We start from the raw sequence: 14,202 nt of genomic DNA, 5'->3' as shown, positions 1-14,202 counted from the left end.
CTGGACATAAAGAATGTGCAGCTAAAGGCTGTAGGATGTAAGGATGCCCTCTGTAAATTTTCAAGGAACAGCAGATGTTGGCTGGAGTTTTGGAAAGAATTTAGTTGCTTAAAGATACAGAACTAACCTCTGGTAGGCTCATGAGGCATTTAGGTATATTCAAATGTTAGCTTCCATGGAGCAGAAATCCATGTAGAGCAGAGCTGTAGCCTGTCTAAGCATTGTTCTGCCATCTGAGATGCCTAAAGACAATGGAAGCACATTACCTACTGAAGAGAAGCAGTCTGTCAGTTTGCTAAATATACTGGAACAGATTGAACAAAACCAGTAAATGCAAGATGTCTACTACATGCATCATTGAATTCTCTGGATAAAAGATGCTGTATTTGCACAGTTTTTCTTAAATTACACTCCTGCCCCAATGCTCTTTGACATCACTCGGGAAGAATACTTGCACTGTGGCTTTATAAAAGTTTTGGGTGTTTTTCGTTATCTCTATGTGTTATGTCTAAGAACGCGGTGGTTCAAGCAGTGAGCTAAAGCCTTCTTCTCAGAGGGTTTGTTTTGGTTCTTACACATACCTTAGAAATAATGCACAGGTCCATAGAGCATGCATCAAAAATCACTGACTTGGCAAATACAAAATGCTGAGTGACTTTTAATGGTAAAGTATAGTCATACAGACTTTGAATTAATATGCTGTTCACAGCCATGCAGTTACAGCTCAGACAGCGTCAGCCTTTGCATAATAAAAAACATTTAATTCTATATAACAGCTGACTGCGTCCTAACAACTTCAACCAAACAACAAAGCAAGCATTTCTTTAAGGGGAGAAAAACTCAAGTGCAGGTCTAAATAAAGCAAGGTGACCAGACTGGAAACAAATTTTACCTGCAACTGCTTGATACTGCTGCTAAGGCATTAATTTGAGGTTTTTTGTCACTGTTTCCAGTGACAGGTTTTTTTTCTAAGCAGCAACTCTTTTGCTTCATTTGTGAACTGAGCCTCTCTTTAGACACTGAACTTCTGTGAAGTCTGCCTTTGAGCTGGAGAGCAGCTTTGATAGTATCTGCACCCTGTCAGTTTTGCTCTCTCCAGCCTGACTGCTTGTTGTGAGGCTGCTCATAGTAAACAAATCCTGTAGTGCTGGGAATAATGGCATGGGGAACCGGCAGTGCCCTGGTGCCTTTTGGTGAATCCGTGGGGTAGGCTGTGGGGTATGTTTCGGTGAGGACTCAAGAGGAGCTGGCTAGATGGTACTGCCTGAGGTCTGTCCAGTCCAGGGCCATGCTGAAGCCTGGTGAGCAGGTAATAGTGACTCACTGCACTGGTTTGGATTCAAGGTTGCTTTAGCCTGGGAGCATGTGTGTGGTCATGAAGGTCGGCAGATGCCCCGGAAGAGTTCAGCTTAGAGATTCATGAGAAGGGTGTGATTTCTATGTTGTTGGGGATTTGTATCCCTTGAGCTTGTTCACCCTCCTCGTCATGTCCCTCAGTATTTTGGTTTCTGTGACATTGCTTTGCAAGGAGGTTGGTGGTTTTGAATACAAATTGTACGAGGAACCATGTCCTCTTTGGTGTGATGCTGACTCCAGTACCTTCTTCTGTTGTCCTCTGGCTGTTGCATTAAAAAAAGAGGTGCTGAATAACTGATTGTTCTTTGCCTTATCCAGACCCCTTATCACTGCAAGTACCTCTGCCAATCTCTTACTTGCCTCCTTCTTGTAGCTGAAAAGTCTTACATGACTTTGTTATCCCTCTCTAAAATCCAGACTTCTCTGCTGGAAAATAGCTATAGGCCGTGGTCTCACACAAGCCCTTTCTTTCCTCACCACCTCTGGCTTTCTATACATCTCCCTGCAACTCCTGATAGTTAGGAATTAGTTTAAAACCCAGGCTGAGATTTCCTCTCTTTCAAAACCTTGGCTAGCATTTAGTTTTAGCAGCTCCAGCTGAGATTTAGCCATGCAAAGCTCCTGTTCTTATGAATTTTAATCTATTTTACTAATGCTTTAATTCAAGAATTGCAAACGTAAGTGTGGGGAGGTATGAGGAAAACACAAATAGGATGTATGAGGTCACATGGAATTAAAGACTACAGCTCTTGCTAGTGGTCTTACTGTGGGCACCTGCACTCTCCTTGTGATGTCGGTCCACTGGATTTCACCAGTTAGCAAATTTATTTTAATGCCAGCTTTCTGCATTTAATCCTGTTACTTAAGAAAGTGATTTAAGGCAAGCTCAGCAGGCAGAGTCTTTTCAGAACAATTGGTATGATCTGCCAAAAGCAGTGAAGGTTGCTAAGCTCATGGCCACGCAGGGATGGTGTGACAGTAGAGGCACGACTCTCAATGCAGGATTCTGTAAAGACTTGTCCATGACATTGCAACTTGCTGGAGAAGGTTTTAAAATCTGCGGGAACCTTCTATCCATCATTCCTGCTAAGAGCATAAACTCACTGTATAGGGGTATATGATAAGCTGCTGACAGGCAATTGTGGTTTTTGCTGCTAGAGATGTTGGTGAAGCAGTGAGAATGGAACAAGCACAGCCTGGGATTAGAAATGGCCCAGATGTGGCTGTGAAGTTCTCCGTAGTAGACTGTGATTTACAGGCATTCTTAAAGACTTTTTTCTGCTTTCTTGCAATAGTGCAGTGTTTCTCCAGTAGCCTCAATGAAACCTCCAAAAGGCGCTGCCAGCGTGCGGGGGTTGTTGCCTGCTGTCAGGAAGCTGACATCCAGTGGTGGTATGGCTGAGGGGGAAGGCAGTCAGCTCTGGAAAACAGAGCTGTGCACATGCAAAAGCATGTAAAACTGAGGCTTCCTCATGGTACGGCTTAGCTGTGGAGACATGCCTAAGGACGCTTTTACCTCTCTGTCCCAGCTAACAATTCTTTGTGAATGGTCCTTAGGTCCCTTCCTGCTGATGTTTGCCCTTAGCATGAGTGGTCTCTTGCTGTCCAGAATTTTGGCTGACTCTTACTCCCTGAAGACTCATGCTTGAGAACCCATCCCGTTCTGCTTTGTCTCAAGTACTGTTTTCCCAGGTCTTCTGAAAGGAGTCAGTCTGTCTTAACAGCATCTGTCCTCTCAGGGAGTCTGAAAAACTCCAGACTGAAATTTGCCATTTAATTATCTGCTCCTTTGAGTACTTCCTTCTTATTAGACATTTTCAAAGAAAACGTATGACCTTAAGTGTGAATGCTTCAGGAGGCATGGGTTCATACTGGTTCTTTCTGCTCAGACATTTCTTGTCATAGCAGCTGTGGACAATGTTATCCTGTTCCACTGAGATGGAGACCAGCTCTCCTGTCAACTCAGCTGAAAATGGTGGTGAGATAGCAAGAGTTTGATATCCTTCAGTTAAAGCTCTCTTACATGTAGGTATGAAAAGGAAAAAAAAAGGCCCAAAGACAAAAACACTTTGTCCCAAAAAAAGGTCCCAACCAGAACCTTGGTGCAAGTCAAAAGAGGATGCTTTGGTACTTTTCTTCTGTGGAGAAAGGAGAAGCATTTTCTTCAGCTTTCTATGACTCACTAAAAACCACTGGGATTTTTGGACGACAGTTTGAGGGGAGCTTGTGAGTAGACATGAAATTCATCCAGAGAGAGAAACTGTGCAGCACCCAGCTCTCATCAACCCAGTGCCTGCCTAAAGACACCTCTCAAGGCTGAATTGTGGGCACAGTTTCTCCTTGCAGATACTGACCCGCTGCTCCATTTGCACATCCAGACAGCAGAGCAGAGGCAGTGTGTGTGCTTCTTGCTGGGCTGACTTATCTGTCCTTGGCAGCTCCTGCTGGAGTAGCAGGAGCCCTGTGGTCTTAGCATCCTGCTGCTGTTCAGTTCAGCGGTGAGACAGGGATTCAGCAGCTTCGCTTCCTGTGCTGGCCTGAAACCACCATGAGCACTACGGGCTTATCCTAAGCGTGAAACAGAAGGCCAGCAAGGTGGGACCTCTGTGGACCCATACCGGTGCCTTGTGTGAGGTCAACAGAAACTAGTCCAGTGTGTTGGCAGGAGGTCTGAGGGGTGAGGACTACCAACTCCAAACTAATGCAGCCTCATAAATGTTATCTAAAATTCACTGAGAGACAAATGCAGCCCTCCTAACTCCTGACCAAGAGCTATGAGCTAGAGAAGTAGGCTTGATCAAACATGTTCAAACAGGCAGAAGGCACTGCAAGAGTGATGCACAAATGGATAGGAGCTTGGTGCCTCTCTGCCCAGAGCATCACTGGACTGAAAGATAATATGTATATGGCTCATGAGAAATGTATGTACAGCTGAGCTGATTTAAGGGGATTGGTGCTCTAAGCATCACCTTCTCCAGCAGTGACAAAGACGAGATGCATCATAGGTGGTGGTTAAAGCCCTCTGAGGGAAGCAATTATGAAATGAGCTGACCTGGATGCAGATTTCTTTGTCCTTGAGCTGAGAGAGAAGGCTTAAACAGGAATTTTATATCCCTTTCAATCTTGCTTGTATTTAATCTTTGCTAATGCAACTTGAAAGCACCATGAATGTTTGTCCAGCCCATTTCTGGCCTGCTGGTGTCGGGGCATGTTGACTTCTGCAAGGCTTAGGTGAGTGGTAGATCGAAAGAAGGAAAGGAGAGCCCATGTGGTCTCTTGATTTGGACATTGGTAAAGCAATAGTCTTAAAAACTAGCTCTGACCTCAGAGCATCCTCATTCTTTCCTGCTCTTGCATTCTTTTTAAATATTTATTGTTTGGATGAAATATGACAACCTTACCCTTAAGCCTGGATCTGGACTTTCTTTACACATCCTTTTACTGCTCTGACAGCCTAAATAGATGTTAAATACAGCTGTTCCCATACACAAGCCAGTATCTGTAACTCTCATCAGCAGTGTTGAGCACTTTTGAAAATCAAGTTGCCCCTTTCAGGTGCAAAGACTAAGATCTTGCAGCCTCTGCTTAGGCACCTAACTCTGATAAATGATGCCCTATACACTGAAACCCCATTAATTTAACAATTTATTTGTGCCTGTTATTGGATGATGCAGAGGGTGCTGTGAACTGGAATCTTCTTCATTGCTTTACAATAAGGTACAGGCAAATAGAGATCCTTGGAACATGTGTTTGCTGGCAGGGAGGCTCAGTGCAGCAGATGTCTGTGAAATCTCAAAGAGCAAGGCTGAGGGATGGATAAGCTGTGTCCCAGAGGGGCATAGATCAGAAATTCCTGACTGCTCAGGAACTGGACTGTTCTGTTAATTTTATTTTCCATTTCATTTATCTGTCACTGGGATTTGGCACCAGCTGGTTGTTAGCTGTCCTATCCCTTCACATCCGTCTGAGTAGGCTGAATTTTTGTCTGGCTCCGTAAGCTACTCCTGTCTAAGCTGTTGCAGACAAAGAGCCTTCTCCTCTGTGCTCTGGCTCCAGCTATTCCTTTTCTAACCCTTCCTGCCTCCCTGCCAGTGAATCCCTGTAAAGGCAGGACAGACATGGAGATTTCTTCCAAGCTCATTTTGTCACGGTTGTGATAGTCATCTTTGTGCTAGAAAGCCCTTTATCTGTTCCATCACATTTTTCCTAAAGGATTTGGTAGGCTGGTGTTAGCACATCCATCAAAGTACTGGAAGCCCTAGTGCTGAGTAGTTGGACTAGTGAATGGTAAATAAATCAGTCCAAGCCTCCTGTGTAAGATCTTCTGTCTGCTTAGGGCAGAGTGGTGTTGGACTAAGTCTTGCAGAACTGGCACAGTGCAGATAAGTAGGAGAAGAAATGGGTGTAAAAGGCAAGAACACCTGGAGCAAAACTGTTCTAGGACATGGGGCAAGATAGCTATTTGTCAATACGCTATTGGAAGAAAATGTAGTTGTTGGACAGATGGCCTAGGAGGAATGTATGGATTTATGATTCCATCTATCTCTGATTAAAGAGCCGTGACTTTGTGTTCCTGTGAATTATGTGTCCCTTGTACTTTGAATTTCTGTTTGTAGCTGATGCTTATCCTAAGGTATTTGATAGAAATGCATAAAAGTTATTGTTGTCCTGGGGGGCAGAATGTTCCATTTGACTTTTTTTTTTTAAGAGTGTTTTTGTAAGCTAATGCTTTCACCAATGTGAACCATGCCATGACTTGCTATGCCACAACAATTGACTGCCTCATATGAATATAAAGTTTACTGAAGAATTTATGGAGTTAGTGAGTTATTTAACTGTCACTTCAAACAGAAGAATTACGGGCTCCGTCTTGCCCAGCTGGGAAGAAGCTTAATGCTGACTCTAGACAGTTTTTGCACTACAGTTTATTGCTGGTGTGCACTTTATCTTAGAGATTTGTTTTGTCCCTACCTGTTCAGAAAAGTATTTTGATCTCAATCCTGTAGCCTTTCTCTCTTCTGAGAAACTGGACCTTTACTCTGTCAAACTATTTCTTACAAGAAGGGAGCAGTGGGGAGGTGCTGGTGGCACCAGGCCTGAGTAGAATGGATTGCTCATTCCATCTGTCCATCCACCCTTCCGGGTGTTCCCCTGATAACTGGGCTCACCACCCTGTGCCCACTCCCTGCCTCCTGGCCAGATAAGCAGGTTTGACTTGTGTGGTATGGTTGTAAAACCAAGCTGGGCTCTTATCCTGACATACACAGTGGTGGTCATGCATGGGCTGCCCAACAGGGACCCTTAGACAGTACTCCCACATGTTTGCATACTTTGTCTTTCTTCCCTTTTTTGATCATTGTTGTAGTCCTTGCTCCTCACTTTCTCTACCCCACTCTGTTTTCAAATAAACAGCCTGTCCCGTTTATGGTTTTCCCATGGGTCCCAGTTTTATGACATACATCATACTCAAATTTGCTATTTCTGATAGTATTCCCTTGATATTTTTAACCCTAACTGGTATTATTGAGATAGTTGTCCAGTGCTGCTGGCCTTTTAGTGGGTAAGCTGGCTAAAGAAGTGAGTGGTTGAGTGCTCTAACATTTCTACTCAATACTGAAATGCTTGAGTTCAACGACAGAGAGGTGAGCTCTTCAAAGGTGCTCTGAGTTGGCCCATGTCTTCTCTGAATGATCTTGGTGGTGACAGACTGAAATGAATACTTTAAAATGCTACCTGACAGTGCACTTGAAGGGATTTCATGTTCCTTCTGCTGTTTTTTCACTAAAAGGTAGATAAGCTTTGTTTATTTTGACTCTACAGGCAGAAGCGCTTGTGCGGGATGATGACGTATCGGCTCATGCCCAGGATGTTGCCAAGGCCAAATATGAATTCTTATTTGGCTTGGAAGAAGAGAAGCCTTCAGGAACGGGTAAGTGCTATTTATTAGAATTGTGTGCAAAAAAAAAAATAAATCTCTTAAGCCACTCAGGAAAGTTTTGGAGAAGCTGCTTGCTCCCTTAATGACCCCGTAAAGGCTAGCTCACTGTGCTATGCTGCTCTTTGCAAGTACCAGATCAAAGGATCCTGCTGGTTTGGCCCCAGAAAATGACAGTGGTCCCTTGTCTTATACTCCCACCTTTCTTTCTGGTTCATGTGGGCCACCATCATGTGACAGCAGGGACTCATATGCTGGAGAGACACTGGTGGAAGGAGTCCCTGCACTTCTCTGCAGTGGAGTTGTTTCAGCCATGAGTTCTGCAATTGTACGTGCTGAAACATGGCCATTTCTGCCTGGAGGTCCTTCCAGAAATGCTCTTCATGATCTGCATGCTGCTCTTTCTACAGCTAGAGGTAGGTGAGATTTTAATTTAGATACTTGAGGTGGTACCTGAACTGCTCTGCCCTCTGTAGTCAGTAATTACACAAGTCCACGTGTAATATCTAATGTTATGCCTAAGGATCTGTCTTGTTCCTGTTGTCTTCTAGTAAATAGAGGGCATTTTCTACCTTTTCAGAGCCTAATTTTAGAAGAAAATAAATGTAGTTATTTTAACTATTCCTCTTGCCTCATCAAAATTATCAACAAGCCCTGCCCTCTTTGCAAAAGCATTTCCTCAGGGTGTTCTCTTTGTACCTTGATCCTTTCTAATTGCAAACTTTCTGGAATGTCACTTAATTAAAAGAAGACTCCCTTCTTGCCAGAAAAGGGCAGTACTTTGTTCAGAAACAAACTGTGTAGGCTCCTCCACTTCCGTAAGAAAAGGAAAAAAAGAATACTAATAATAAAAAAAGAAGAAAGAAGCAGAACTGGAGTTTGGAGAGTGTGTAAACAGTTTCTTCCTGGATTTTATGAAGTTTGGTCTTCCATTTGGGAAATCCTATTTAAAAAGTAGAAAAAATCCAAATTTCCATAAAGGGAAGAAAAACCCCCAAAAAACCAAAACCAGAAGGTCTTCATTTAGGAATTTTAAAAACTTTTCCAAATTGCCACAAAATGTATATCAGATTATTACATGAGTTGTGTGACCTCATTTCTTGCTTGGAAAGACACAATGTGAGAGCACTGTCAGCAGGCATTGGTACAAATCCAGAGATTGGTATTAAATAAAGTATGCTGTGTCTATTAAATCCAAGTGAATCTGTTGTTATTACCAGCCAAAACAATTATCAAATATAACGGGTATTCCGAGCCAAGTACTGAGCCCTAAAATAAAGGGTGGCAAAGATTAAGCCAGATATATTGCCTTATGTGCCTAATTCTCTGTATTGTCCCTGTGCTGTTTCTTGCCTGGTTTCTGAATCTCCTCCTTTTCCTTTATTAATGAGAAACTACCACTGGGGGCTAACAATTAGCAAAATGGGAATGATTTCAAGGGACCCTCACAGGCAGGTTTGTGAATATTTAACAGTGGTTAACATGTAACATTTGTGAATTGTACCCGAAAACTGGGTGACATTGTGCCTACCTAGACTGGCCTCATGCTGTCACAGATAAATGCATCCTCCTCCTCCTCCTTCTCCTCCAAGTTGTTTGACCACTGTGGATAAATGAGAGTGGTTCTGCCCCTTCTAGTTTTTTCTTCAAGCGAGCAGGTTTTAACTGCTTATTAACCAGAGATGAATGAGGACAGGGTGAGTGAGGGGACAGTAGTACAAACCCAGGGCTTTGTGCACCAAATCTGGGCTTTTTGATTTGATATATGTCAAATATGTAATGACGTGCTTTTGGGGGAAGCAGCTATGCTTGAAAGTCTCTCTGTCCTTCTCTGTGTTAGATGGGAAGGGAGAAAACACCACCAAAAATCCAAATAAACATGCTACTTTCTGAAGTTTCCTTTAAAAGAAAGAAGACATGTTTTTTAGGGGTCAAAATATGAAATATTTCAAGCAAATGAGTGACAGGGGCAGGGCCAGGAGAAATGCTGGTGTTTAAACTTGATCCAGGGAACAACTCGTCACTGCGGGCAGTTAGGCTGAACTTTAGTTTATCTAACCTAGAGCAGTTGACCTGCGCTGTGGCTGGCCTCAGAAACAGAACCTAGCATGTAAGCTGCTGAACGGCTTAATTACTACTGCCTTCTGCTTTATCCTTTCCCTTTCGGCCACAGCCATGTTACTGCAGCCCTGCTGATGCTGCTGAGGGTATACATTTCATGATTGAGTACACTTGAATCAGACCAGCCAATTCACAAAGAAGGAACAATAATTGGGGGCCACTGTGGCAAACACTTCTGTTTACCCAGGTGGGAGGTGGCAGCCTTTGTTAATAAGCTCCCGTGCTGATTTTTACCTTCCAGGTTGAAGTTGCTGGGCATTTTCACATGAGAGGGGGGAAAATAAAAAGTTAGATGGCTTTAGAAGAGGTGTTTCATCAATGATACTCAAATGCTAATAAAGCTGTCACATGTAAGACATTTTCTCTCCTTTGCTGTCTTCAGTCTGATTTTATGTGGGATATTTGTGATCACTGATACCCTAATGTGCTCTTGTCTTTAATGCTTGATGCCTCTTGTCTGGCTCCTCTCCTCTCTTGTCCATTCCCCATTCTCCTGCCCTGGATGCATTAGTCTGAGCAGGAGCAGTCCAAGCCCCTGGGACCCTTGTGTTGTGGGATGGTTTGGGATCACACATGTCCCTGTAGACCCGTCCCACTGTGGGAGTGGGGAGGATGCACCACACGCATCCATGTGCCCCTGCACAGCCTGGCCACCTTCGTTGGCGAAACCCCAGCCTTCTGCCTTCAAGCAAAAGAAAATGTTTTTTAGAAACTGAATTTAGCTGGGTTGGACAAGACCTCTTCTCAGACTCACTCAAAGGCGCTTGTTGTATGTGGAAACATACATTCCTCCTCTGGAAACAGCCGTGGAAACAGTGATCTCTATTGAGCAGACTTTTCTTTAGGCTTGGCTGTGCTACAGGCCTGATTTTTATGACTTTGCTGTTAATACATTTAAATACCAAAAAGAAAAAAAAAGTCACGGCCACATGACTTAGTCTTAAAAGTGATTCCTTGGGGGAAAAAATGGGGGATACTACAAAATAATTCCTTAAGTAAACACGAAGGCCAAATACCCCATAATTCCTGTTATGTGAGAATATAAATCCAAGACCGTTGTTAGGAAGAAAATAGCTTCTTAAGATTAATAAACTGTCTTTTTTCTGATGCTTCTGAGAGGAGAAAGCTTTCATCCCTCCTGTGTACTAGAGGTTTAATCTCATCCTTCACAAAAAGGCGCTGTACAAATACTGCCTGTGTTGCTATGCAAATCTGGTCTTTCCCAACAGCTGCTGGAGGAAGCTTGGTTTTGAATTCCTGGTGAAACAAATAGCTTTTTGGAAAGCCTGTCACTTGCTGTTTTGTGTTCAGTGAGGTGTCATGAGGCAACTGAGCTCATTTAACAGCTTGCTTCTGCCAAAAGAGATGGTCCCAGACACACACTGCCACGGATTGTCTCATGCTAGTTCTTGTGCTCATCTGTGTGCTTAGCAAGATCAAGCCAGCAAAAACTGAGTAATAAAACCCCCAAAATATTGCCAAAAGAACAATTCTAAAAAAAAAAAAAAAAGGCTTATTTTCTCCTGGCAGTGTGTGCTGAATCACCTCTGCAAGGGGTCAAACAATGCCAGATCTGACACGTGAAAGAATATCAAACACATACTTTGACCCATGCAACATACCCCTTCCTGAACCTCAATCATAGAAATGATTGCTTTTGCTTTACAATTTCTAGAGCTTGTTTCAATAGCAAAGAAGGAACACAATGGCTGCTATTTCGTAAAAGTAAAACCTTTTCAGGGTCCTTTGCTGCTGATTTAAACAGTTTTAAGAAAGTTATCCCAGTGTCTTTGTGTAAAGTGAGCATCACTGATATAGTAGGTTGTCCTTAATCTGCTTCACTTGTTTGCTCTGTTACTTCGAGGCATGCATGTCCAGCTCTGCTGCATCCTCTTTGCATTGCATTGCATGGAAGTGTCATCTTCCTGATCCTCGCTGTATGAATTGCCCTTAGGCCAAAGGCACTCATTACATTGTTCTCATGGTAGCCCAGACTGCTGACTGTACTCTTGCCCAGTGCTCCAACTCCATTCCTTTCCATTTTGAGGCACCACCCTTTGCCATGTTTTCATCTCTTGCTCTTTCCATCTCCAGGCAATCCTGAAAGTCTGGGTTCCCTGGTCTGGTATCTTCCTCTGCAGTTCTGCTTTCCTTAAAAGGTGCAAAACTGCATTTTCTGAGGTTTGGAGGACTGCCTGATTTTCACATAAATTTTGCTTAATTACGGTGAAGGATTGGCACATCATATGTCCTGCAACATTTACCAGGAACACACACAAGGCTGGAATACAGAAAGCTCAGAGCTGTGGCACCCCTCTCCCCTGTAGCTAAAATTCCGTCATCCTGTTGTGCATACTTGACTTTATCAGCTTCTTGTTGTTTCTAGTGTCCCACTGCGTTTTCTGACATGCAGAAGACCTGCAGGAGTTTTTAAATCATAGTGTGTAATCAATAGTTTTCTCATAAATACCTCTGATGTTTGGCATTGCTGATTGGCAATGATGCAAAAAGATTAACTTCTAAAATTTACCTCTCCTGAGGTGCTGTATTAGAAGGTATTTTTCCAGTTGAGTTTGTGCGCTGTAGGAAGCGATTACCTCTTTGGCACCAACATGTTCACTGGCCATGCTGAATGCTCCTCTTTCACTCCAACATGGAGTAAACCAGATCATTTTGGATGCTCTGAAGAGCAGCAAGCTCTTACAGTGCTGTCTGAAGAGAATTGTGCATATGGAAAAATAAATGCTGGTGCAGGAGGACAGGTTCCATTGTGCTCTGCATCTTGGCTGCATGAGGTGGAGCTGTCTTGCTGTCTCCCTTGAAGTTCTGAGTCCCACTTCCGGGGGCTGGGAGAAGCAGAAGCATGCTCTGGAGCTGTCAGGTGTGGTGTGATGGATGTCTGGGTTTCCAGTCGAGGGGAGATGAAAACTAAAGGAGGCACAAGGCATTATGGTAAGTCCCTTGCTCCACAGGAGGAAATTGTATGCCTTGTGACCTGCACTTGAAAGCTGGATAGTTCAAGTTGTCATAACCTACAGCTGTAGGGAGGAGATTACCACATCCTCAACTTGCTAAACAACAGAGTTGTTTGAAGGCCAAGGGTTTAGTACAAAATTAAAACATGGGCTGTTTGTTTATTGTTTTTTAAAGGCGCAGAATTAAGCACTCAGAAGTTAGGAAATGCCAGAGTTAAGGCAGTAATTGCCTCCCTTGTGTGGGCTGTTGGCTGAAGCTGAGAGCCATGCTGATGTGAGCACACAAATATTTGGGGACCTGCTGATGCTGGCAGTCCGTCAGTGTCTGGCCACATCAGATGCTCTGAGGACATGTGACACAGGCTGAATTCGGCTGAAGCTGGCAGGACTCAGCAACACTTTCCTGGAGGCAGTCAGGCCATCCCCTTCCATCAGGCAAACAGAAAATGGGGCATCCAGATCAGTGGGCACAATGGGAGAGGCTCAGCCAGCTGACTTGGCTGGCTGTAGGCAGGTACAAGTGGGGCACAGCTGCATTTTTACCTGTCACCACTGCCTCCGCTCCGCTCTCCCCTCCCCTCCCCCAGCCCCATCATCTGGTGAGATCTGCAGCACATCAACACAAACCCTCTGTTGTACTGTAGCCTTGCTTCATTTCTGAAGTTTTCTGAAGGAAATCATGCATGTTTACCTGGCTGCTGATAATGCACACAGAGAAGGCATTTTAATAAAATTCTGTGGGTAGATGCAGTTCTGGCCTGGTATTGAACTGAAAAAGTGTAACACAGAGTACAGCACGCACGTATTTTTCCTGTTCACAGTTCACTGCTTTAACAAGTACCTTCTGCCTTAGATCCCTGCGTTGTTTATTTAACTCTATCCAGCTTCCTGAGGAAGGGAGTCTCATTTGCTGCGAGAGCCTGCTGAAAAATTACTATGCAATGTCCAGCTGCACCTTTAGCAACAAATACTTGGAGCTGGGAGACACACATGTCCTTCTGTGTCCTATTTTTGTTTTAGCTGGACGTATAACTTGATCTCCATCTCCTAGGGTGCTTTAAGAATTGCCTAGCAAGCCTACTCTTAGCTTGATTAATTGGTCCCAATCCCTGAAATGTAGCAAAGGACATCTTTTTCTGCAGGTGTGCCTAGCTTCTGGATCTACAAAAATCCAGAGTTTCTGAGATCTGTGCTTAGGAGTAAGGGATTTTTTAAGCCATTTTTGCTTGCTCAAAGCAACTTTCCAAGGGTTTTGGGAGGATTCTTTAAAAATACAGTGTTTTAAATATATAACATTAATTACAAGTGAATTTAGAGACTATAAAGTCTTTGTAGATGCTGAAACTGTCAAAGCAGCTGTGAGTTGTCACCGCTTCAGAAGTTTGTTGTTCAAGTGAAGGCTCTTATGGAGCTTTTAAAGTAATTCTTGCTAATCACTTTGTGTGTCTACACTTAGGAAATCACCTGTTTAGCTGCTTTATAAATCACAGCAGCAGAAAACCAGAAAATTTCAGATTCTTTCTGAATCTGTTGTTTACATTTTGGGTTTAAGACGTTTCCAAACATTAGTCTTCAACCAAACCTTGAGATTCTCATAGCCATGTCATTCCAGAGTGTGGGACTTTAAAGAAGAAAAGTGCATTAAATATTCTAAGACCCACTTGCACTTTTATGTCAGGATAAGGAGTCTAGATACTCCCTTTGTATTCCCTCCTGTTCCTGCTCATGCTAGCAGCTGTTCCACTCTACCATTTTGCTTTCCAGGGTAATGACTCTTGGGACTGAGCTATCTCACTGACCATCTGTGGCCCATAC

The 14,202-nt window shown here is 43.4% G+C and overlaps 1 protein-coding gene and 1 long non-coding RNA gene across 4 annotated transcripts in view; one reads left to right on the top strand and one right to left on the bottom strand.

Annotated features, from left to right (window-relative positions):
• Nucleotides 1-14,202, top strand: part of PSD3 (pleckstrin and Sec7 domain containing 3) — a 112,342-nt gene that overhangs the window by 5,088 nt on the left and 93,052 nt on the right. The window contains exon 2 of one of the 2 annotated variants that reach the window (XM_039567278.1): nucleotides 7,177-7,285. In XM_039567278.1, coding sequence (XP_039423212.1) covers nucleotides 7,177-7,285 — 109 coding nt within the window. Of the gene's footprint in view, nucleotides 1-7,176; nucleotides 7,286-7,309; nucleotides 7,708-14,202 lie in introns of those variants that run through there. The other variant, XM_019286170.3, reaches the window with a different exon arrangement.
• The window catches only part of LOC120411515, a 45,168-nt gene that overhangs the window by 28,098 nt on the left and 2,868 nt on the right, over nucleotides 1-14,202 (bottom strand). Inside the window, exon 2 of one of the 2 annotated variants that reach the window (XR_005603856.1) lies at nucleotides 11,210-12,340. The exons of the other annotated variant lie outside the window; for it this stretch is intronic. This is a non-coding gene — a long non-coding RNA (uncharacterized LOC120411515). Of the gene's footprint in view, nucleotides 1-11,209; nucleotides 12,341-14,202 lie in introns of those variants that run through there. 2 annotated transcript variants of the gene reach the window in all.

The sequence above is a fragment of the Corvus cornix genome, chromosome Z, assembly GCF_000738735.6.
Source record: "Corvus cornix cornix isolate S_Up_H32 chromosome Z, ASM73873v5, whole genome shotgun sequence".
Taxonomy (NCBI): domain Eukaryota; kingdom Metazoa; phylum Chordata; class Aves; order Passeriformes; family Corvidae; genus Corvus; species Corvus cornix.
Note: the sequence above shows the minus strand (reverse complement) of the source record. Positions and strands in the feature narration are given on the sequence as shown.